We start from the raw sequence: 24,165 nt of genomic DNA, 5'->3' as shown, positions 1-24,165 counted from the left end.
TACACGCACCGACTCGGTAAGGAATTAGAGTTTTTATTAGGGTTGTTTAAAGGGGTTTGCTCGATTGCTCTCTCTCTCTCCTTTGTCCAAAATTCGAGCTTCTTCTCTATTTATTATTCTCTTCTTCTTTCTCACTGCGTCTTTGAGCTCGAGAAAAAAGAAATGGAGAGGTTAAAATCTCTCATCCCGAACGATCTCAAGCACGCGATCGGCGAGAGCACCACTGAGAAGCTCGCGCTCACGTGCTCTTCGCTTCTCCATTTCCTACGCCCTTTACCTCTTTTTCACCAAGTAATTCCATCTATCGAGCCTTTTCTTGTTTAATTTCGGTTTCGTTTTCTTTCTCTGGTGGAGTAATCGATTAGGGCTACGGAATTTCGTAGGTTATCGAGGAATTAACAGGTTCGGAAATGGCATTGTGTCGGAAGAGCCAAAAAGCAGCTCTTGATTTGAAACTAGAAGGGAATAGGTGCTTCTCAAAAGGAGAGTTTCATCAAGCTCTGAGCTTTTATTCTCAGGTTGCGATCCTATCCTCTCTTTTTTTTTTTTCCTTTTTTTTTGTTTCTTTTTATGATTTTGATTCTTGAAATATAATTTTGGCGATATGAGTCGAGAAATTAGCTGTTTTACTCAACTCAAGATTCTGTGAAATTATTTATTCTATTATTAGATTGGAACGGTTGAAGCACCTGATTCCTTGTGATTCATTATTTCTCATAAATTGCTTGTTTTTTCTACTCATTATATGGTTACCGCTGATATAAGCAATTTTATAAAATTCTTGTGCTCTGTTTAAATAGGCTTTACGACAACTGCCCATGAGTTTTGATGACATAGATGTGAAGTTGGGTGCAACACTATATGTTAACCGGGCCGCTGCTATGCATGTAAGTCTTTATTACTGGGCTTTGCCTCTTAAATGGTAAATCATGGGTGTTAAACACTTAAACTAGAGCCACAAAATTAGGACAAGCATTGGACTAGCTCATCCATCTCTTTTGCAGTCCAATGAGATACAAAGAGGGTATCTCCAACTGCTGAGATCTGACAGCAAAAGTTGCAAGCCATTTGAGCATGCATGCAAGTCCTCATGATAATTAAATACAAAGAGAATAGGGAGAAAATTACAGACGCTAAGAGATTGCGATACATTCTTGTCACATTCTGTAGCATCATAATTTATAATGTCTCATCACACCGTTTCTATGTTACTAATGCTTTGTTCTACTTGTAATTTAATTATCTTCTGTTTTCGCAGAAATTAGGTCTTTTTGAGGAGTGCCTGCGGGATTGCAACAGGGCCATTGGACTTTTGCCCAGTTATGTGAAGGTAAGAGGGTAAGCAACTAGACTACACATACTAAAATTGCAAAAGTTTTACACATTTGATTTCTTTTTTTCTTCTATTATGTTTGATGAAGTAGTTGTCATCAAGACATTATGTGGTAACAAGAGACATCACTGTTTATTTGACTAAGATGATAATATAGTGAAGTCCTTTTCTCATTTATCATCATTTTGGCTGACATTGTTACTATCCTTAGGACTTGTCATATATGTGTGCAGGTTTTTATTGGCCCATTTTCCTTTAATTGCAGGCATGGTATAGGAGAGGAAAGGTAAATGCTTCTTTAAGAAACTATGTTGCTTCCGTAAGTGATTTAGAGGTTGCGTTGAGTATGGAAAGCAGCACCTCTGGCAAAAGCATCATACAAGAAGAGTTGAAGATGGTAACAGGCAAACATGATGGCACAAATGGAGCTCGCATACCGAACAATAGTGACACAGAAAAGGAATTGACATCTTTAGGTCTGCATTTTTCAGATATCTTGAAATATTCTTTCTTATATTTTTATCAATTTTGATCAGATGTTTGCCTAGTTTACCAAACGCATGAAGCATATTGTCATTTCCAACCCTCTTTTTAAGCTGTGTTCTAAATGCTTTTCTGTCACAACTCATTTCTGGAAAACAGCACATGATAGAATTAAGTAACATAGAATGTTTAGAAGGAGATAGATTGCAGCTAGTTCAGTTTGTCAGCTCATGGAGACCAAATAAGAGATAATTCATGAAAAGGATAAACATATTGGAGTCAATATTTCTTAATTTATTTGCAATTAGTAGCTTCACCTTGTTACACATGCCATTCTGCTTGTCATGTCTATATTTTATCATGAGTGAAACTTGCAGCATGGATTTTTTTTTTCTTTTTCAAGCAACTGACTATTTAAATATTCCTATATATGTTCATGGGACTGATGTTGTTTGGCCTTGTGACAGCTGACTCGCATCCTGTAGTACTACAATGTGTCTCAACTCCCGCTAAAGGCAAAGGAATGGCTTCTCCAAAAGACATTCCTCCAGCTTCTTTGCTTCATACTGAAGAACCACTTGCTGCGGTACAATAAAGATATCTCCTAAGCTATTAAAATAATTCCTTCATTTATCCTCTATAATCTGATGCCTGTGTGACCTCACTATTGTCTCGGTGGGAAGTGATACCTTGCATTTCCTCTAGTTGGAAGCATTTTGCAGTGCTTTAACACATTTTAAGCTTTTAGAGAAATTCTTTGTTGCGCATCGTGTTAGAGTAGGAAGTGCTAAGTTCAAATCCAGCCTAGTAGGCGCAATTTATATTGAAGAGAAAGACTTCTATCTATTTAATTCAAAGCCGTGTCGTGGGTCTATTCGCACGCCCAGACCAAAGGACTATTGCTTAGACCATATTGAAAAGCTATTCTCTTGCTGCTTAAGTTTTACAGAAATCAGTTGTTCCATACTTGTATACGCTTCTTATTTTTCTTGATCATGTGCAGGTCGTGATGAAATCATGCCGGGAGACTCATTGCCATTTTTGCTTCAATGAAGTTCCTGCAGATGTTTTATTCTGTTCATCATGTACAATACCAATTTACTGTTCACAGAAGTGCCAAGAACAAGCTGGAGGAGAACAATTTTGTTGGAACCGAGCTTTTTGTCCTGCTCAAAACAATTTTTCTCCAGATCTTGCAAAGCATATTACGGATGTTACGAGTGCAAATTATACCAAAAATATTGAAAATGATAAACACTTCGAGCACATTCCTGAACACAGACATGAATGTGGAGGCACAAATTGGCCCGCTGTTTTTCCCCCTGACATAGTTTTGGCCGGTCGAGTAGTGGCAAATAGTATGGAAAAAAGAAGATTAGCCGGGAAGATCTCTGTTCCTATGGAAAATTTTGTGAGTTCATGTTTCTCTTGAGTCTTGACTACATATCTTTTCCTATTCTCAACATTTATGAAAGAGTTCCTTGCTAAATCAGTTGAGTTCTTGGTTGACAGGATTTTGCTCACCACTATGATAAAATCCCTCCAGATAGCAAGTTGGAGTTTCATATGTATGCAATTGTCTTGTCATTCTGTCTCCAGACCTATTATAGCATGGATTTTCCATGCACTGAGTCTACAGTATCGCAGGTATTCATTAATTTTCTTTTCAAAATTCCCTGTTATTTAGTAAGAACGTAGAATGATGGATCAAATTTAGCCATAGAATCAGTGCTCATTTCAATTTATTATAACACTTAAAGTAGTTGTAGAGTTATATTGGCATGCAAAATATTGTGACACCAGAATGTCTATTGAAATGTATTGCTTCTCCATGACTTGTGAAATAGACTAGGTTTAGATGTTACAGCCTGTGTCCTGAACAACCCGTGTCAGAGTTTGTGTTTTATCGAAATTTTGGAGGTTTGGTGCTTATTTATGGTAAGAACAGACTTTCAAAATTTTGTTTTTAGCTCTGTTAGAATGCATGAATATATTGCCTTTTATTAGTACAAAAGAGGGTAGAGATCAGATTAGTTCCGTTGATATAGTCTCTTTACTTTCTTCTGGAATGAGCTCTGTGATTTGATTTGCCATTTATCCCTAGTGAGTACAGATATTGAGTGCATATTTCTGTCTGGACAACCTGTCTGAGTTCCTACATAACACCATAAATTGTTGGTGTGGATTGAGAAAGTGTTCTAACATAAAACCAATAACTACAATTTAAATAATAAGACCCTGAAGTCTTTATAAGCCTGCAATTGATAAGCTTGCAATCGATGGTAAACAATCAAGAATTTTGAGTTTGCATCCCTGTCTAGTCCTGGAACGTCTTTCAAACTATATCAGGTCTGGTCATATGACACCTGCATACTGTCAAGACAGGTCAAATCCTCAGATTATGAGGTCTAATGTCTTGCCTAAATAGGGGTACAGAAAACCTGTATTACTATTTGCCTTTTTTAAGTGTTTATGCTGATAGCCACGTACTCCCTTTTTTCTCTCATTTGAAAGGGACAAAATGTTGGATGTTAAATTTTCTGCTAGTTTTATTTTATCAAATTACTGTCCTTACTGTTCATACTGTTCATCTCTTTTACAGTTGGTTCTGCTAATATGCCAAATTAAGGTCAACTCGATGGCTATTATCCACATAAAATCTACAGACGAAGCTGAGAAGTTTAAGAAGGGTCAAAAACTTTCTGCAGTTAATAATGTGCTTAGTAGCATAGAGCAGGTTAGCTTGAAAATTTCACGCTCGTTGCTATTATTTTAACCTACGCAATTTCTTAGTGCAGCTATCTGTTTAGACTGAAGAACTACTCATTGATGGAAAATATCTAGATATGTTCACCTTATTACTCGTAGCAATGAAAGACACCCAAATCTTTATTTTTGCATTAGAATCCAACTCATGCAGCTCATGACATATTTTTCAGTCGTTACATGACCCTAATACTTTTGGTCCCATTTCTCCTTCCTTCCAGGTTAGGGTTGGCCAAGCTATTTATCTCACTGGCAGTTTGTTTAATCATTCATGCCAGCCAAATGTTCACGCTTATTTTCTTTCACGTACCCTCTTTCTGCGTTCAACAGAATTTGTACCTGCGTGGTCTCCACTTGAGCTATCATATGGTCCTCAGGTAATATGTAAATTCTCCTCTGTTTCTATATTAAAGTCTGACCGCTTCAACCTCCCTCTTCACTTTCTTGCTTATATGTTTCTTTTGTAGGTCGGCCAGATGGATCTCCTGGAGAGACAGAAATCACTCGAAGAGCAGTACTATTTTACATGCCAGTGTTTAAGTTGTTCAGAGTTGAACCTCTCAGACCTTGTCATTAATGCATTTCGGTGTCCCAAGCGTAACTGTCTCGGTGCAGTGGTAGAAACCGCTTATCAAAAACCACAACATGAAAATTTTGTTCAAACAATTTCCAAACATGAAAATTTTGTTCAAACAATTTCCAAACATGAAAATTTTGTTCAAACAATTTCCAAACATGAAAATTTTGTTCAACTATCTGCAAAATCTCATGTTTGCAGACTCTCATTGCGAGTATTCTACTTACCCTTTTAAAACAATTCCAATCTCATGTAGTCTTAGCTCTTAATGAATAGTTCTTTTGATGATTTTCTATTCTCTTTAAGAGTCTTGCATCTTGATAGGATTCTGTGAGTGACAAAGAAATTCAGAAGGTGGCCCACAAATTGCTCGAAAAATCTGGTGCCTTCTCCCATATTGGTCCTGCATATTGCTTGAGTTGTGGCTCACGCATCGATTTAGATTCTGCCATTGCTACGTCCAACAATGCTTTGTTAAGTATCAAAAGGTATGCTTTTCTAGATCATCCAAAGTTGACCTTTCTGTTGGTAGATGTGAAGATCTTTATAGATACATTCACAGGTTAAAGGATTCTATAATCCTGAATGATGGTGTTGGAATCTCAAATGCATTGCATTTGCTTGATCTCCTTAAATCAGTTAGGCATCCATATAGCAAGCTTGTTGCTCAGGTAAGTTTTTTTTACCATGTTAATCTCTTATTATCAAATTAATGCAGAATTGTGGGCGATTTTGTTGTCGCTATTTAGTTTTGAACTTTTTATTGTGTTCATTGAGGTTTTATGACATCAGCAACAGTGTACGAATTTTAGTAGTTAATGAGTGTAATGTATAGGATGTAATTACCGGCGATGAGAACTGATACTGTGGGAAGGTATTGAAGGCTTTTAAGTATGTTCTTCAATAAATGTATTGCAATAATGCAGGCTGAAGACTATATAGCAGAGGCCTTTGTTAAGATTGGAAATCTAGAACCTGCAACAAAGCACTGCAACGCATCGATCAAGGTATTATATTTCTTAAATCACTTAACATGGTAGTAAATTTTCCTAGTAGTATTCCAGTTCCAGCAACTTGAGATGAACATCAATGATATTTCCATGTTGGATGATAAAGTCAGAAGCTAATGTTAGTTACAAGGTGAGCTAGTTTATCTATTAACTGATATTCCTTATATAGTGTGATCTACATTAGCCTTGAATATCTAATTTTCAGCCGTTAATTTAAAAAAACTGTACTGCTTGCTGGGATATTGTTTGTCTTTCTAATTTAATAATATTGAAGTGAATGGCTGCAATAAAATTAAGAACAAAAACAAGTAGCGTAAGGATCAATAGAAAAAGATGGATCCATCTACTTATATATGGAACTCTGGGTTTGAAATATGTGACTGTTATTGTTAAGTATGCAAAAAATGACAGCAAAAGATCTCATTCATAATGTTATTATCTTACTAGCTTTACATATAAATCCAATGTCATATTGCTTTGTTGTCATGCAATAAATTATAATTCGAAATATGGCATGTGAGCACTTTGAAGGCTAGGTAACATTGTCTAGATCATTTTACAGCTGACATCAATAGTGTAAAGCTATAAGCATGCAAAACTAGTTCTTTATGTTGTGAGCTGTCGTCTTTGCCTGGTTTTCTTTTCTGATGAGACTTCCATGCTTGCTCGTCACTGCCATCTCGGAGCAGTTCTTTAAGTCCTTTCTGCCAATTATTATATGCAGAATCAAGAAAATTAATGTGTGAAATTATATGTTAAATTTGAGTATAAAATACTCTATATCTTTATTAAGCGCTTTCTAATTGAGCATCTTAACTTATCATCTAACAGATCCTTGAAAAGCTTTACCATGCCAAGCACATTGTCGTCGGACATGAGTTAATCAAGCTTGCAACTATTCAGCTGCACTTAGGTGATGGCACCGGCGCTACAGATAGCATAAAGCAAGTCGAGGTGATATTTTCACTTCATTATGGGCCTGACGTGAACAAAATATTTCCATATATTGGTATCCTGAAAGAAGATGCCGTTAGCATTGCTTCACGTTTGTCAGTATGAGCCATTCAACCCAAATCTACTTCCGTGCTCCAACAAGTTCAATTTGATGAGATCTGGGTTTGATTTGATCTGAATTGTTGGCTACCGTATAATTTTTAACATGATTCCCTCATTAGTTAATTCATTGATTTATCAATTATCAAAAGAATTACATGAAAACTAAGCCAAGCCAAATCAACAAGCGATGTGTACTACTACAAAGGATTTGTTCTCAAGCTAACCAGGTAGATGTCATAGTTTGTGAGACTCTGACATAAATTTGGCTCATCAATCAGAAGTAAAAGACAACAGTGGCATACAAATTGAATGTACAGTGGGGGCTCACAGATTGAATGTACAATGTGGAGGCTCATGAAGCTGTTGATACTACAAGCTCGGCCCACGCCAACGGAGTATCTTTAAGAACTGCTGCTGGCAATGTCTCGATAGCAGCTTCCAACACGGCAGTTATAATCTGCATGGATGGCCTCTTAGTCGGTTCATGTTCGAGGCAGAGGCTTACTGCATTGCAGACTACGGACAGTGTTTCAGGCTTGACATTTTTAAGCTCCGGGTCAACCAGCTTACTGATATCTTGTGGATCGCCCAAATATTGTAGAGCCTGAAACCAACGATATAAACCAATGTTCAGCAGATTTATGTTAGTTAATGAGCTATAGTACCTGCATCTTAACATACAAATATATACCAAAAAAAAATTTGCTTTAAGTTTGTTTTGACTAAATATGACAAGGATACGAAAAGTTTGATAAGAACTCATGACGTCTGAACTCTTAATTGTGAGGAATTGAAAGATCTTCAAAAAACTTTTCAACTCCTTACAGATCTACTGCATACTTTTTGCAGCCTAAATTTACTGCTGCTAAAAAAGAAAATGCAAGCCTCTTTTACCAACGTTTTGAGTTCTAAAGATAATGCAAGCCTATTTTTTCTTTTAATAGATAAGATGAAACACCCCGGCGAAGGATAAAACGACTTTAGAAGCATAATATTTCATTTTGAAATATCAGGTTCGCCAGCAGAAGCTGCAGGATGCCGAATATACTAGTTATTTACTAACTGATGTAGCAACTAGTCCCTAACTATAGGTAATTATTCACTGCAAGGATTCCATTGCAATGATAGCAACTAGTCCCTAACTATAAGTTAAGAGTCAATTTGACATCAGTAGAAAACAGTATTCAGCTAACAGTTTTGTTTATGGTTCACGATGAAAAGAAATCACTTACCCAGTCCACCAAGCAACCTCGCTCCTTGCAAAATGCAGGTCTCCCACTAATCAGCTCCAAAAGAATAACTCCGAATGCAAATGTGTTAGCCTGGACATCCATATATCTCCTTTGACGAGAATCAATATAGCTGTGAAATAAACCTCCATTGACAACACATCCAGTGTTCATCCCCGGTTTTGAGAGTATAGTTTTCCATCTTTCAAAGTCAACTAACTGCAAGATAAAGATGGAGATGAGCTTATGATGAGTAGAACCTAAAGAGTTCCATATATTACCGTGCATAAAATGAACAAAGCAATGCACCCAAAGAGCCACTGAAAATAAAATTATAATGATAGATGTCGTGATTTAAAGGCTTTAATTAACAGAACGCAATGTTATGTCATGATCATACACAAATGATTGGAAGTATAGAGTACCAAAACTAAGCAAACAAGTTTTGTGATGGAGAGTAAGTTCAAGCAAAAACAATAAGCTGTTCAATAGATGAAAATAAGGTAAATCAAGGTCATAGAAAGCATAATAAACATGATAAGGTCAGTGCCTGATCTAAAGGAAAAGGAAGGAAGCATAATAAGTAAACATGATAATGTCAGTACATGATCTACAGGAAAAAGAAGTACAGCAGTTTCTGACTCTCATACTAAGTTACTAGCCCAAATTTGTATAGGAAACATCATAAAGTGGTCGGGCTTTCGACTTCATTTGTTTATATATTTCAAAATTATGACCGCAACCATTATATCCAAACTAATGCTATTTGACCAAGTATATTTCCAATTTTGTGCAGGTCTAACTATCCTTGGGGCTTCATGATATCAAGTCAAATATTCTTATTCAGTTTAAAGTAAACATACTAGTCAAGTAAGGTAACTTTTTAGTCGTGAGAAGACTGAAACTAGTAAATCGATGTTCTCGGTTAATTATTTCTTGAAAAAACTGACCAATTAGACAAAATAAAAAGTTTAAACAATCTATTATTTGTAAACAAATAGCTGTACTTTCGGAGAGAAATCTTCGGTAAGATATACTGCACTGGAAGTTAACTCTGCTATAGCAAAAGGAGGCTGCAGTTCAGTGTGTAAGTATCTCAGCCCATAAGCGATACCAAGAGCAATTCTCATGCGCCTAGGCCATGACATTTGGCATCCATCACCATCTAAAAGAAAATAAAAAATTGACGGTTGAAATTTGTCGAAATAGCCAATCTCATATCACAAGCAAGAGCGATTTTTCTTCAACTTACAATGGAGGTGCTCACAGAGTGTCCCATTAGATGCATATTCAAGAATTAGCATTCTTGAAAATGGATTGCTTTCGTTGCAGTAACCTAACAACTTAGCTATGTTTTCATGATTTATCCGTGCAAGATCTGCTACCTGAAGCAATAGTATAAAAACATGCTTAGTTAAAATTTGTTGTACTTAAAAAGATGGATGAGATGAAATGATTACCTCTTTCTGAAAGTAAAGTTCAACAGAGCTAGTCCAGCAGTCTTCTAAGATGCAAAGAGATATAACAGCAATTTCAGGCCCAGCCTTCATAGTGCCTTTGTATACTACAGCATCTGAAGAAGACCCAATTATGTTGCTGAAATCTTCACAAGCTACTTCAAGCTCCTGACGGCTTACTTTCAACACACCTTTCAACAAGTCTTCATCTACAAAATGCAGCAAGTAAATTAATGAGCCAACAGTATCCTCCAAATAGTACTGCAATATGAGAGAGCGAGAGAGATAGAGAGAGTCATGCTAGTAGTAACTGATTGGTATTACTGTCTGATCCTTCCAGCTTGTGCTTCTCCCTGGAGGAATGACGGTGGAGGATTTCGATTTGCATCTCTTAGTGGCACCAACAATATATGTAATGAGGAAAAGGGCGAAAATGGTTCCAGTAATTATTTCCAAAATAAGAAGCCATAGTGGTTCCTTTCGCTTATTATGCTTATGCTTTTCTCTGGGATTACTGTATGTTTCTTCTGTTATTTGCTGGCCATTTGCACCTGAAAATTTAAAAAGAAATTCAAGGTTCAATTCCACCTGACAATCTAAAAGGAAAATACTGATATATGATCCATATATCAAACAGATAATACAGATCTTAGATCATGGGACAGGATTAACAATTGTTTCTAATACCTATAAATAAATTGTAAAAAGAGCTTCTATTTGAAGCATGTAAAATTGAAATAAATTGGAAGCCTATGCGCATTTTCGGAAGTAGCAAAACCTCAATAGTTACAAAGCCAGTGGTTTGCGTAGAGTGTAGAAGGTATGGCACAACCATTCCAAAAGGAGAATTATCGGATAACACAATATTCAACACATTAATTGTGTTCCAAATAAATCCATTTTTGCCAGTCGAAAAAAAGTATGGATAGACTTTTGACCTCACACTACTTTGCTAATAAATGGGACATCATATTCTTAGTGATAGACCGTTTTTAGAAAGGTTATCTCACATTTTTGAGCAGGATGATTCAAGTAATCACCATCATTGAAGCAATTTCCCTCAAAGCTTAATCTGTAGAAGAAGGCTGTAGAATATATTAAATTCAGATAAAAAAAAAGTCGTCTTAAATGTTTAACCAAAGTTTGTACCTTGGAAGTCTCCTGAAGCATTTAGGTATTTCCCCAACAAGCATATTAAATGAGAAGTTTGCATCTTTCAGCTGAGATAATTGGCACAAACCAGTATCCTTTCCTTCAGAGGATAAACTGAATGAATAAAAACTTACAGTTAAAATCCAGAGCAAGTACATAATCAAATTGTAAAGTTTTTCGTAATCAGGTGGTTTAAGTATCAGTTGTCTTTCAAGCTAGAATTCCAATTAAAAAATCTTACACCTCAGTAATGGCAATGCACCAACAACTACAGTACTATGATCAATATACATTGCATTGTAAAATAAATAATTTAAAATTTCTTCACTGGCAATCGCAGTAATATGAGAGAGAGAGAGAGATGATTTTGAAATCTTTTCTACTATCTATCACCCTTATACATGAAGATAACAAATTTGATAGCTATAACTAGAGTCTCTTGTCCTCCATTTGCTTTCTATGTTGATGGTTTCTAAAACAAATCAAAATCAAACCAATTTTTTTCAAAATTTTCCAAAGCAAAACCTAATCGGTTATAGGTTGAATCGATCAAAATTTAGGTTATCAGTCTAATTTCTTTTTTCCTCATCCTTACTTGTAGATTTCACGAATGGACCATCTACATGCCTAAATTTGAAGCTATGGAGTTTGCTATCAGCTAGAAAAGAGTAAAAGATTACAAGCGGGTCATTTTAAGGCCTTCAGTGCCATAATAAAACATTTTTGGAGAATCTTCACGATTAGGAGAGTTGTTCAGAATATTGAAAATATTATAAACCAACAGAATACTTAAAGCTAATGTCAAATGTCACGGTTATTCCTTAAACTTCACTTCACAAATACCCAGCAAAGAAGATCACTCACTTCTGTGAACTGTTGTTTCCAGGGATAACTCCAGTTAGCATGTTTTTGTCCATACGCAGCTCAACCATGCTCACCAGTTTACCAAGCTCAGAGGGTATAGTGCCAGTTAACATATTTGAGTGAAGATCTCTGAGAATAATTCAGTAGCAAAATACATAAAAACACTGGAAAAACTCGAAAACAAATAATAAGGATAAATCAATATAACTGTTGTTTCCTACAATTTTAAGATGCTGGTCAAGTCACCAATTGCCGGAGGGATGGGCCCCGATAGTTGATTTGAACTCAAATTCAACAGGGTTAGGCTTTTCAACATGCCAATTTCTTCCGGTATTGGCCCAAGAAGTTCATTGTCATTCAAAACTCTGCAGCAAAAAAAAAAAAAGAAAAAAGAAAGAAAGAAAGAAAGAAAACTTGAGATGCTCATAGAACAACTTCCACGACATGACATCGTCCATGATAACAATGTTTTTTTTTTTTTTTTTTGAGAAAAAGGTAGCGCGCTACCCGTTTATCCATGATAACAATGTTAAAAAGAATTAAACAGCAACTAAAAGGCTTGCATACAGTTCTTGCAAATAACTAAGAGATCCAAGCGCCGGTGTGAGGAATCCCGTCAACGACGAATTGGGCAAGTTACTGCACAAGCCATAAAATGTATCAAATCTCACAAAATTCAGGCAAAACACTAGGTTCTTGAGCAATTAATCCTAATGACAATACATCCATAATTTTTATACATAATCCAAAAATCTGTAAAGCACAATTCAGATCAAAATCGATTCAATCCATTACTTACATAGAAATCACGTGATTCTGAGGAAAGGCACAGATGACACCGAGCCAGCCACAAGGATTCGCATCTTGGGCATTCCAATTGGATAAAATCGAACGAGGGTCCTCATAGATGGCCTTCTTGAAAGCGCTTAGCGCAGAAACTGCGGAATCAAACAATACCGCATCACAAAATCATTTCCATCCTCATAATCTCGTTCGAGAGGTCTAAAATTCCTCAAAAGATAACTTAAAGAGGACAAACATCGAGAAAAATCCATGAAAACTGATTCAAAGATTCCGATCGAGATGAAGACAAAGAAAATAAGAGCTTACCCTCGTCGGGATCGGATTGAGAACGGGCGAAGAGGCACCCCCACGCAAGCGCGAGAAGCAGAGGGCGAAACCCTTGAATCCAACACATGTCTCCGCGAAATAGACGCGAGACCGGAGCGGATGCATGCAAGAAGAAGACGACGACGACGACGACGACGCACAAAGCCCTCAACCCTAGGAGAAACGAGAGGAGAAGAGGAGAATTGGAGAGAGAAGCGAACAAAATAAACGAGGAAATGTGCGAGAGTGAAGCGTAGAGAACGAAGGTATAGAGCGAGCGAGCGAGAGAGAGAGAGAGAGAGAGAGAGAGAGAGAGAGAGTCGAAAAAAAAACAACAACGAGGAAGAGTGAGAGAGCACNAAAAAAAAATTGAAAATGTACAGAGAGGCCTTAAGTATTAAATTTAACATATCTCTTTGATTAAGACACCCTCAACTTCTAACTTTTCACAAAAAAGTAACTTCAATTAAAAAATTAAAAAGCTTTATTAAATTTGATAATTTTAATTATTTTTTATCAAATAAAATTAGGTTATTTAGTGATTAACAACCAGTAGAGTTTTTACATATAGAATAGCTTAGTTATGTATAAAAATATAAATAAAAACAATTTGGAAGTTTAAGGGGTCAAGAGACCCCCCAACTATAAGCAATTTTAAATTGATCTACCAAACTTTATTTATTATTAATTAAAATATCTTCGGTCAGGTAAATAAAAGAGTTTGATAAAAATTTATAGTTCATCGTCGTGCATTGAACTGTTAACTAATTAAATCCGCTAAACTTGATAAAATTATTTTTAAATTTAATAAAATTTTATTTTTATAAATTAAATAGTTAAATAAAAATGAAAGAATTATTTTTTGTTCCAACAGATGCTATTCCATAATGAATGGCTAAAAATTGATTAGAAGCTGCTTGGACAGTGATTTGCTTGGGGATGCTATATGAGGGACTACAATGCAAATGTGTGATCTCCGCTAACTTAAGTATTTTTCTCTTTCAGTTAATTACGTATTTATCCATATTCAGGTATGTTGATTATTGAGGCTATGAAATGCATGTTGGACTTTTATGTCAATTACATATTGTGGCGCCCATTCAAAATGAGTATGCTTTCTCATGTAATTAAGTATCATAACTAAGTCGATCTTATTTTAACTCAGCAACCACACTCTTATTAGTTAGTGGCGGATATTCAAGATCAAGGATTCGAACTTTACCTTGTGCTTTTATTAGTAGAGCGTTTTGAGCCTCCAACTTCGTAGAAAAATATATATATATATATACAGAGTTCTTAGATCAGAAGCATAGTAACATAAAAGGATCTAATACATTTATTTATAAAAAAAACTTCAAATACCACTCCTATGATTTTTATTTTTTCGCTTTGGTATCCTATAGTATAAAATGTATCGATTTAGTGTCCGTAGTTTTATTTTTTTCTTTTTATTATTTCTTTCACTATTTTTTTCATTAAATTAGTGATAAAGTTAAAACTAAAAGATACTAAAGTGAATATTCGATAAACATAGGTAAGATATCTGAAGTTTTTTTAATATAATTTAGCAAAATATTAACGAACGAGCTGACGAAAAATGTGAAATGAAACCACAAGGTACTAAATTTATACACTTTAAACCACGAGATACTAAAGTTAGAAAGTGTGAAATCTTAGAGGTGGTATTTGAAGTTTGACTTTTATTTATTTAGTCTTTCGATTAGAAAAAAGTTAAATTGGAAAATTAATTAATTAGTTTAGGAATTCTATTTTGCTGTGACAAGAAACTATGAAATTTGGGCTCGTCACTCTAGCATTTGGCACGTGCTTTGCACACGAATGGTAGGCACCTTGTACATGCCCAAAATGAGAATAAACTTATTAGATATTTGTTTTGCTAGATGTTATTAGTTGCTTTTGATGTCCACGTATGTATATCTATATTCATATGACCAGTCAATTTTAGTCATTTAGCTGGTATAGCTACCAGCTGTTAGATGTTGGATAGCCATCGCCCCCCCACCCCAAAAAAACATCATCATCATAGCATTCAAAGATGAAAACTTTCGCTATCAGCAAGTCCGTAAAAGGACTTGCTACCTAATTCTTTTTTCTTTTCTTTTCTTTCTTTTTTTTTTTTTTTTTNGAAATTCATTGCTTTACATAAAAGAACTGCTACAAAGATTATAGTACGATGGTATCTAATAAGCTGATAAACACAATATTTAATATATATATATATATATAGAGAGAGAGAGAGAGAGAGAGAGGGAGAGAGAGAGAGAGTGTGTTAGAGGAGCTATAAAATTTTTGATAGTATCAAACACTTTGTGCTTATAAGTTTTTTGTTATTAGATCTACCTTTTCAATCATTTTTATCCGTTAGATTATACTATTCAACCAGCCACACATTCAATCCTAACAGGACCATTATCATTCTAACCGCATATTCTCTAGTCTAAGGGGCCGAAAACCTACTAGTACTAATAATTTCATACTTTTCAAAGTATAGGAGCTTAATTATATATATGTATAGAATTAGGCTGGAATACTATTAATAGTAAAACGCTTATTTTGCTATCAAGTTTTTAACCCTTGGATAAAAAATTGTAGAGTCAGAATGATATTAGTCGGTTAGAGTTGAGTGGTCCCTCTAGGGTTGAGTGGTTCCCACTGGGTTATAGTATTTAATCCAATAGTTAGAAATAATGAAAAGAGTTGATCCAAAGGCTAAAAAACTGATAGCAACAATAAAATTTTGTTACTAATAGTATCCCAGTCCAACTATATATATATATATATATATATATATATATATATATATAAAGAATGAAAATGATTAAAAAAATAAATTTAATGGCGAAAAATTTACAAGCATCAAATACGTAGTGCTTTTAAAAACACCATAACTGGACCATATATATATATATATATATATAACTGGAGCCCAGTTAGTTTTATCTATTTTTACACCCTCTCTAATTTTTAGTGAAAATGAATGGATCTACCCACAACTTAAATAATCGTGGAGCGAAATTGCCTAACAAGGACAGTACAATTATTGGATAAATTACCCCCACCCAACCCAATCCCCCACAAAAAAAAAGAAGAAGAAAAAGTAAAATGATCTTCAGATCTACATGTTTTTAAAAGAAATTTATATTGGTTAATAGCTTCCTTATTATATATTCCTTACAAGTTATAAATGTCTCCCCTTCAGTTTAAATAAAAAAAACTGGAACAGACATAATTTCAAAGTCCAAGAAAAAAAAAAAATTACGTAATATTTACACTGTAAGATTAAAAGAAAAAAAGATACGAATGTTCTAAGATAGTTTGGCTTAAAAGGTACTAATGGTATGTGGTAAACACGGATTTGCTTCCTAAGTTAAACAAACAGAGGGGAAAAACCACAAACAAATAAATGAACAATCAAACAGAAAAGGACAATACGTATGGGTGGAAAGTGAATTGTTTAAAATGGTTTTTTTTTTTTTAAGTGTTGAATAATCTTCAAGCAAAAGCTTCAGACCACTGGGTCCCTTGAGTGGATGAATAATCAATCGAAAAATTGCAATTAGGTAACAACTCACACACCAAAAAAAAAAAAAAGCAAACATCGTGGACCATTTAATTTGTATACTTGTGTGTAATGGAGAAACATAAATAGTGGGCGCACAGGAGCCCCAACTTGCTACTGCCCCTATTCCTTTTGGCTGTGTATAAACTATATTGCAGCATTTGGATGGGGGATAAGGAGAGGGATAACTCCTTATTCCCGTCTTTACATTCAAACATAAATTTTTTTTTCGAAAATAGTAGTTTTCGGATATCTGAAATAAGCTGGTATAACTATTCTCACCAATACTTTTATTTTCTATATATAACTACCGATTATTTTTCTTATTCCATATTATCTGTCCAAACGCTATTTTTTTTATCTTCATATTTGTATTTATTTCTGTAAAAACTAGTTCTTACTTATATCGGAACCAAACGCTATCTCAAAAGCATTATAGCTAGATTTTTTTTATTCTTTTTTTTTTCTCGAGGCAAAAGTAGTGCGTTTCTCATGTTGTACTTCCACTTACTTAGATCTTCATCTGTAATTTCAACTGTTATATTTGGGTACAGCTATATTGCACCAACCAAAGTTTCAAACTTGCATGTACCTGGATAAGAAATTCAGTTGAAAACACCCCTTTTAGGTTGGGGAGCCCCATCCTCTGCTGGCCCCTTGAGATCAACACTAACCCATGTGCGCCCTGATGGGAACAGGCCCTCTAACTTTAGTTTGTCCTTCCCTGGGCTTTTGCTTGTGTCAGCAACAAAAAGTTCCAAATCATTTTCGCCATCATTGTCTCATCAGCTGTTCATAAATTGACAGAAAAAAAAAAAAAAAAAAAACTGCTTATGTACTCTATGGTAAATTGTATATCTTATAGTTCAGTTATGATCTAAAATATTAAGATAGGTGAAAAAATCTTGGCCTTTAAAAGATTTGAATATAAGATTTACAAATAAAAGTGGGGTTTACGAATATATTTTGTTTATGATGTGATTGGCACATTTGTGGTTTACAGCACTGTAGAAAAAAAAAAAAAAACTTTGTGTTATTATCAACGCTGCGTAATCTTACCATCCACCCTCTTCTAGTATTCAAAAAGTGGGCCGAGTACTAGTTTGATTTGTTTACCTAATTCTTAAGAAACATCGACTACAACTAAGTTTTAAGAACCTGAGTTACATCGACTATAACATGTTTTAATTATAGCCAAAACTTCTTATTAATTAGTCTAAGAAGCGGTTGCATTTCATTTTGTTTTTTATATATATATTTTTTTTACTGTAAAATACAAGGTAAAATACAAAATGATTCTCTGCGCACTCCACTAAAAAAATAGGCAAGTAAAAAAAAAAAAAAAAAAACACAGTATGAACGCGTATCCCCACACAATCATTTCACTCTCAGTTCAAAGAAGTAAAAACTAACTTATGCATCACAAATTAAGATAAGATAAACTGCGAGGAACTTGCCCAACAATATCATTTTTCACTTGCATTGTCTCAACTAAGAAATCAGGAACAAAACCAAGTACTCTTTTCTCTTCAATATCTTCATTTAACGACTTCTCCATTACATATTATTTCGAGCTGAGAATAGAATCACACAGTGACATATTTTTTAATCACTCAGAAAATTCTCTAGCGTGTAAATTGCTAACTATCCTGTGAAAGTTTAATGACTCAATTCGTTCTCAATGCGACTGTGTGTAGATATGCAGAAACAACATGAACTTTAGAGCTTCTTTTTCGGCCTATTCTCCCAAGCTCTTTGCTCCCACATTTCCACTTGCTTTATTCTATCATCTTTCCTCCTCTGCAGCATCTTCAACTCTGCAGGCTTGAAAGGAGGCGGCAGCTCACAAGGGCCCGTATCTCGAATAGAGCTCACCATCGAATCCATCATGAACTTCCGGTCGAGCCCTTCCGCCGAACAAGCCATGGACTCTGCACACAGCTCGACGGCCAAAGGCGGCTTCGTAGGTTTGTATCGCAGGAGCTTAGAGTACTCAGTTAAAAGGTGTAACATGTAATCGTAGACGTAGTCCATCTTTAGATTCTCTTGAACGAAGTCGCTCGCTTCCTTTCCAATGCTCTGCACCTGCCAAAAAAAAAAAAGAAGCAACATTCCTGATATCATTATGCAAACCTTGCGAAGCGACTCAGCTATTGTTTTTGTAGCAGAAACAAAATAAAGGAGAGTGCTGTGAAGCTAACTACTGCAATGTGTTTAGTATTACAGCTTTAGTTATGCTACAGAAACATGAGTATATATGATGTACATGTCAAAAATTATTAGCATTGGAATACAAAGATAACTCTCTCGATATGTTCTTGTGAAATATAGCTTTTCTATGTTCTAGGATAATGTACAAAACATCATACTCTCTGTCGGATCGTTGGCGCTAACGATTAATCCCAAAGGCTCGAGCTATTAGAAATACACAACCAATTCACTTAAAGCGTACAGATACAGCGCTCATGGGTCTCAATTGTGACTCGGCCCAACCAGCCTCACGTCACTTTGAACATGACTCGACCCACCTAGCCTCACGTTATTTCGAACATGACTCGGACCAACATGACCTTCGGCCATAGGATAGAATGCTTGCCCATTTAAGACAACATACTCTACTGAAAAGTTTGAAATGGTTCTCCAGTATAAGACGTCGGCGTAACGCAAATTTACCTTCTGCTTGTGAGAGTTGCCCCAGTCCACTGCGAACTTTATCGACCTGCATTTGTCTTCCTCCCTTATTGGCCAGTAGTGCTGAACCGGCATCAGCCCCCTCGTAAAGAAGTCGTAATAGTTCGGCTTCACCAGCAGCGTCAGCGAATCGCATGCCATAATGTACTTCTGACTAACCGACCATGCCGACCCTTCGATGTAAATCTTGTATCTGCAATTCATCGTTGCCCGTAATTCATGATTCTCATCTAATGTTTCTATACTCGAGTAATTACTTGTGAGTTACCTGTGAATGCATTGACTGGCCAATGTCGACTCCTTGAACCCTCCATGAGTCTCTTTGAGCCAATCCTACAAAGATTTTAGTAAAATCAGAGATCTCTATACGAGTATATTCAGCGTCACAAGGCACAAGAAGAGACATGGAAAGGAATTGAAGTGATCAAAAGTCAAACCAGCTATATTACTAGTTTCAGAGATATATAAGAACATGTTAAGTGCCTAATCGTGTTCGGCCCAGATATTTGGAATTACTTCCCCATTAGAGTCTCTAGGCTTTGAAGGCAAAACCTTAAAGTTGGAGCTTTTGCATTTAGGGGCCGTTTGGTTGCATGTAGTTGCAACTACACGGCAGTTGTAACTGTATGCAAATACAAATTCGGTGTTTGTTTTGATATATTTAACTCCAACTGCTATAGTACGAACTGTAGAAGGAGGTCCAACTGCAACAGTTGGAACTACGCCCAAATTGACCGCAATTCCAACTGCAGCAGTTGGAGAGTATAACTTTAAACAGAAGGTAACCTTACCTCTTTAAATATTTTTTAAACAAAAAATAATTTTTTTTTTTACATTGGAGGTAATCTCACCATCATATATATAAAATGATAAAATTTAAAACTTATTTCTCAACTGCATGCAACCAAATAAATTATTTATAGTTACAGCGTTTTTTACTACATCCAACCAAATATGATGTATATAGTTATAACTGCTGCATTTTCAACTGCATGTATTTTCAATTACACTATATTTATAATTACATCTAACCAAACGGCTCGTTAGCTTCCCAAGAAAACGGCCTTGCAACTGCTTTTGCAATTTAACGTTTTTTTTTCCCTCTTAGTGGCTACTAAAAGTGTTAAAAGAAAAATGAGCCCAAAATGTGCCTTGATTATAAGAGAAATACTACAGGGGCAGTGGTGCGGCTACAAGTACCTGAGCATAAATTCGCGCATTCCAGTCATAAGAATCAGAGACATTACACTTCATCAGCTGCTGCCGCGTCTCGGCCACCGCCGGATTCCCCTTCCAATACGCATACGGCTCTCGGTCCATCCACTTCACCTGCTTATTCCCTTCCTCTATCTCCTTCCTCAGCTCCTCCCATGGCTTTATATTTATCTCCGGCCTTCGGTCATTACACAACCCCCCACTCAATCAATATAACAACTCGGAAAAGATACAAAATAAAAATCATTACAAAACGCCTCTCGATTAGTTTCCTTTTGATTATAAATATTCCGATTATGCCAACTTTATAGTTTTATGAATTGTATAATAAAGATAAACGACGCATTCAAATTTTGAAGTTGAAGAGTTACTGATGAACACGAATGAGCTCTCGAGAAAGAGAAAGAATTACCAACCAACCCCAGAAGGACCAATCGGGGAAGACAATGTCGAGAGTGGACTCATTCCCGCAGTACCGGAACAGCGGCGGCGGGGATGCGGCGGCTTTGTTGCGGTAGCGATCGGCGTTGATGACGGGCCAGTCGACGCAGTCGAACATGACGTCGAGGTCGGGGACGAGGCCCGGGTAGCGGCGGAGCAGCTGGAGCACGCCCCACAGCGTGAACGCGTCGCGCGTTTGGAACGCGGGGCGGTAGCGCTCGACGTAGGCGCGGCCGCGGAGGACCACCAGGCGGAAGTTGGCGGTGCGGCGCGCGCTCTCCACCGCGCGGCGCGTGATCCCCCGGGCGCGCCACGGCCGCAGGTCCTCGTGGATCCACCGGAAGTAGGAGGGGCACTGCTGCCGCGGCTGCGCGGGAGGGGACGTTGAGGGTACGTTCGTAATTTCCAGGGGCGGGGAGGGGCAACTTTGGAAGGTCGAAGTTTCGTTTGCGCGGGAGCAGGACAACGGGATTAGCCGCGTGGGATTGGGCTCCCCTTTGGACTCAGATTCAGGTTCAGATTCGGATTCAGATTTGGACTCGAATAGTTCAGGTTCTGAATCGAGTTTAGGTTCGGATTTGAATTTGATAGGCTTCACAGTGGCAGCGGCGACGGATTCGGGTTTGATGGGGTTTGCAGCGGCGGCGGCAGCGGCGGTGACGGTTGTGGTGGTGCTCAACATAGTCTGGGAAATATATAGTAAGAATTTAGTGATCAAAATAATAGAAATTGAGAAATTAAGTTGAGGCAAATAAAAAAATTAAAATTCAGACACATAGATTGCTGCTGAAATTATTGAACTTCAGGAATTTAATTAGGATGGACACTGATATCGTATTATCTTAAAAATTGAAAACAGTTGAGACTTGTTAATTCAGTGGAGTCACCTCATGTAAAATGTCAAAAAAGGAAATTGCTACTACTCGTGGCAAATGGCACAAAACTCTCCAAAAATAGTGTAAAATATATCCTTTATCCTACTAAGCATAGAATCAACCCTTCATTGCTTCAATATAAATATCATCACGAAGTATCAATTTTTTTTATATATTTTGGATAAATTTAAGTATCCCATTTATATCAAGCTTTGTGGTATAAAGTGAAGAGAAATCAAACTCTTTTTTTTCTCTTTTACTTTTCTTGATTGGGACTATTTATGTGTTCACATGCGGATGCTATCATATGCTCTACTCTTTTTCACACTTCCACAAAATCTTGCAAGATTTGATAGCGTAGGCCGTGTTCGGTTTTTTAAAAACTCTTTTATGAGCTTTTTTTATTATTATTTTAATATTTGGTTTGCCCTATAGCAAAAAAAGTTTTTTTTTTTTTACCGAAAATTATTCTTTTACAATTATACGTGAAACATAAAAGTTTTATAAATAATAACACACTTTTTCTTTTCAAATTGTGCGAAGATCACGACATTTGAACAACTTCACATTAATCCCACAAACGCTGCTGCAACAGCATTTCTAACTTCTCAAGTGTCTCTCAAACACTTTGTACAATTTGTACCAGCTGTTGATATATTCATAAAGCTACTATAATTAATTGGTGTACATATACAGTTCGAAAATTTAAGAATATCACGTTATATTAGCCAACATTATAAAGACTCAAACTATACTAGCTAGGTATATATAAAATTTAATCAAAAGTGTATATATCACAGCGCACACTCATTTTTACAATTTAAAGACTCAAAAAATTTTTAAAAATGCTTTTAAAATTCAAAATTAACTTCATACTCCACCTTTAGCATTGAAGGAAAAAGGAAAAAAAAAATAATTTTTGGACACCGTGCGTGACAAACCTACCCAACTAACAGATCTAGAAACCTTAATACAGAGGCAGGGCAATTTCGTAATTTAATGCAAATCGAAGGTTCTCTTCCTAAGCATGGGGGAGAGCCGTAGACACGTGGCGGCCTCTCGGTTGAGCTGTCTCGTCCAGGACAGCGGTCGGTGCCGAACCAAACCAATTCATAAATGACTCTGGCAGTTTTTTGCACATGTATCCCTTCAATTGTAGGAAATGTTGTAACAATCCTTACTTGGTAGCCATCTAAGGACGTCTCTGCAATTTCATAAACGTGTAAGGGTATTTTTGCGAGAATGCCATCTCTCTCTCTCGCATTAACGGCGGTGGCAGGTGTGGACTCCGGCGACCATTTTCAATAATTTAGACACTATGACCAAAATTTTTAAAAATATTATTTGTAAAATCTCTAAAATAAGAAGGGAATGTACATGTCTCAAATAAAATAATAATAATTTATCATAAAAAAATAGAGTAAACGAAAGAGCGATAGACCGATAGTACTTACTGACGTGACACTGATCCAACGAGCGGAGACAATTGCACCAAGGAGAAGCGCGAGGAGGAAAAGAAACACGGCGCTGCTTACGTGAGAAGCGCTTCTCCACTTCTTCGTAAATCGGCGACTCATCGCCGCCGCCGCCGCCGCCGCAGCAGCCGCAGCCCTCGACGCCATCGCCGTAAATATCCGGAAAATCACTTTCTCTTTCAAATTCCACGCTCTTATCCCTCCTCCCTGAGCACGAATTTTGTAACACAAATTAATTCTCAACAAATTAGAGGAACATGAAAATAATAATAATAATAATAATAATAATAATAATTTTGTTGTTGTTGTTGTTGTACCTTTCTTTTGCTGCTACCCTGCTTTTCTGTTGTTTAGAGAACACTTCTTCTGTGTGTTTTTATTGTTACTATATATTTTTTGTATGATTTTGTGGCTCATAAGTAGAGTCTACGAGTGTGGGGTTGCTTTTTGTCACGGTGCGAGGAGAGGGGGGCCACATGTACATGTTAGCTGCGATTTCTTTTTCCTTTTCTTTTTACAGCTGTTGAACACTTTTAATTTGTAGAGCGAAATTTACAAATGGTTAAGGAGCACTTCATGGGATTCAATGTTCAGGTCCGTATGTGGTGGTTGGGAATGTAAATATATAGATCTGAATTAACGGAGTTCCCATCTTAATCTATTTAGAATGAGTAGATAAATAAAAGTAAAAAAAATTAAAAAAATTAATTTCTTTTTTAATTCATTCAAATTCATTTAAGGAAATAAAACGGGAGGCGAAAGATTCTTTCTAAATCCGTCCTAATGTGATGGTCTACACTATCTATAATCTGCCGCCAAAAATTTACTCATATTCAAACTCCATCAAGTTC

The 24,165-nt window shown here is 36.3% G+C and overlaps 3 protein-coding genes across 4 annotated transcripts; 1 reads left to right on the top strand and 2 right to left on the bottom strand.

The window, feature by feature from the left end:
• On the top strand, positions 63–7,387 carry LOC109714215 (SET and MYND domain-containing protein 4-like). The gene is made up of 16 exons (XM_020238726.1): positions 63–291; positions 384–518; positions 801–887; positions 1,259–1,330; positions 1,599–1,809; positions 2,284–2,402; positions 2,820–3,227; positions 3,329–3,463; positions 4,419–4,553; positions 4,804–4,959; positions 5,050–5,227; positions 5,318–5,373; positions 5,484–5,647; positions 5,722–5,830; positions 6,086–6,166; positions 7,001–7,387. Exons 1-16 carry the CDS (start codon positions 163–165, stop codon positions 7,226–7,228), a joined length of 2,403 nt encoding a protein of 800 aa, XP_020094315.1. The 5' UTR covers positions 63–162; the 3' UTR covers positions 7,229–7,387.
• On the bottom strand, positions 7,341–13,340 carry LOC109714216 (probable LRR receptor-like serine/threonine-protein kinase At1g63430). Its single transcript, XM_020238727.1, has 13 exons — positions 13,038–13,340; positions 12,727–12,865; positions 12,495–12,566; positions 12,149–12,292; positions 11,928–12,056; positions 11,061–11,177; positions 10,922–10,983; positions 10,223–10,462; positions 9,915–10,120; positions 9,707–9,839; positions 9,462–9,619; positions 8,458–8,673; positions 7,341–7,829 (listed from the first exon to the last, which is right to left on the bottom strand). The coding sequence occupies exons 1-13, from the start codon at positions 13,123–13,125 to the stop codon at positions 7,578–7,580; spliced, it is 1,956 nt and encodes a 651-aa protein (XP_020094316.1). The 5' UTR covers positions 13,126–13,340; the 3' UTR covers positions 7,341–7,577.
• Positions 18,058–23,733, bottom strand: LOC109713847 (O-glucosyltransferase rumi homolog). Of its 2 annotated transcripts, XM_020238086.1 has the most exons (7): positions 23,632–23,733; positions 23,294–23,521; positions 20,940–21,649; positions 20,509–20,701; positions 19,577–19,641; positions 19,291–19,501; positions 18,058–18,702 (listed from the first exon to the last, which is right to left on the bottom strand). In XM_020238086.1, exons 2-7 carry the CDS (start codon positions 23,459–23,461, stop codon positions 18,337–18,339), a joined length of 1,713 nt encoding a protein of 570 aa, XP_020093675.1. In that variant the 5' UTR covers positions 23,462–23,521; positions 23,632–23,733; the 3' UTR covers positions 18,058–18,336. The 2 variants fall into 2 exon arrangements, with proteins under 2 accessions (XP_020093675.1, XP_020093676.1); XM_020238087.1 differs by lacking the exons at positions 23,294–23,521; positions 23,632–23,733 and adding an exon at positions 21,852–21,936.

This window comes from Ananas comosus, linkage group 8, assembly GCF_001540865.1.
Source record: "Ananas comosus cultivar F153 linkage group 8, ASM154086v1, whole genome shotgun sequence".
Taxonomy (NCBI): Eukaryota; Viridiplantae; Streptophyta; class Magnoliopsida; order Poales; family Bromeliaceae; genus Ananas; species Ananas comosus.
Note: the sequence above shows the minus strand (reverse complement) of the source record. Positions and strands in the feature narration are given on the sequence as shown.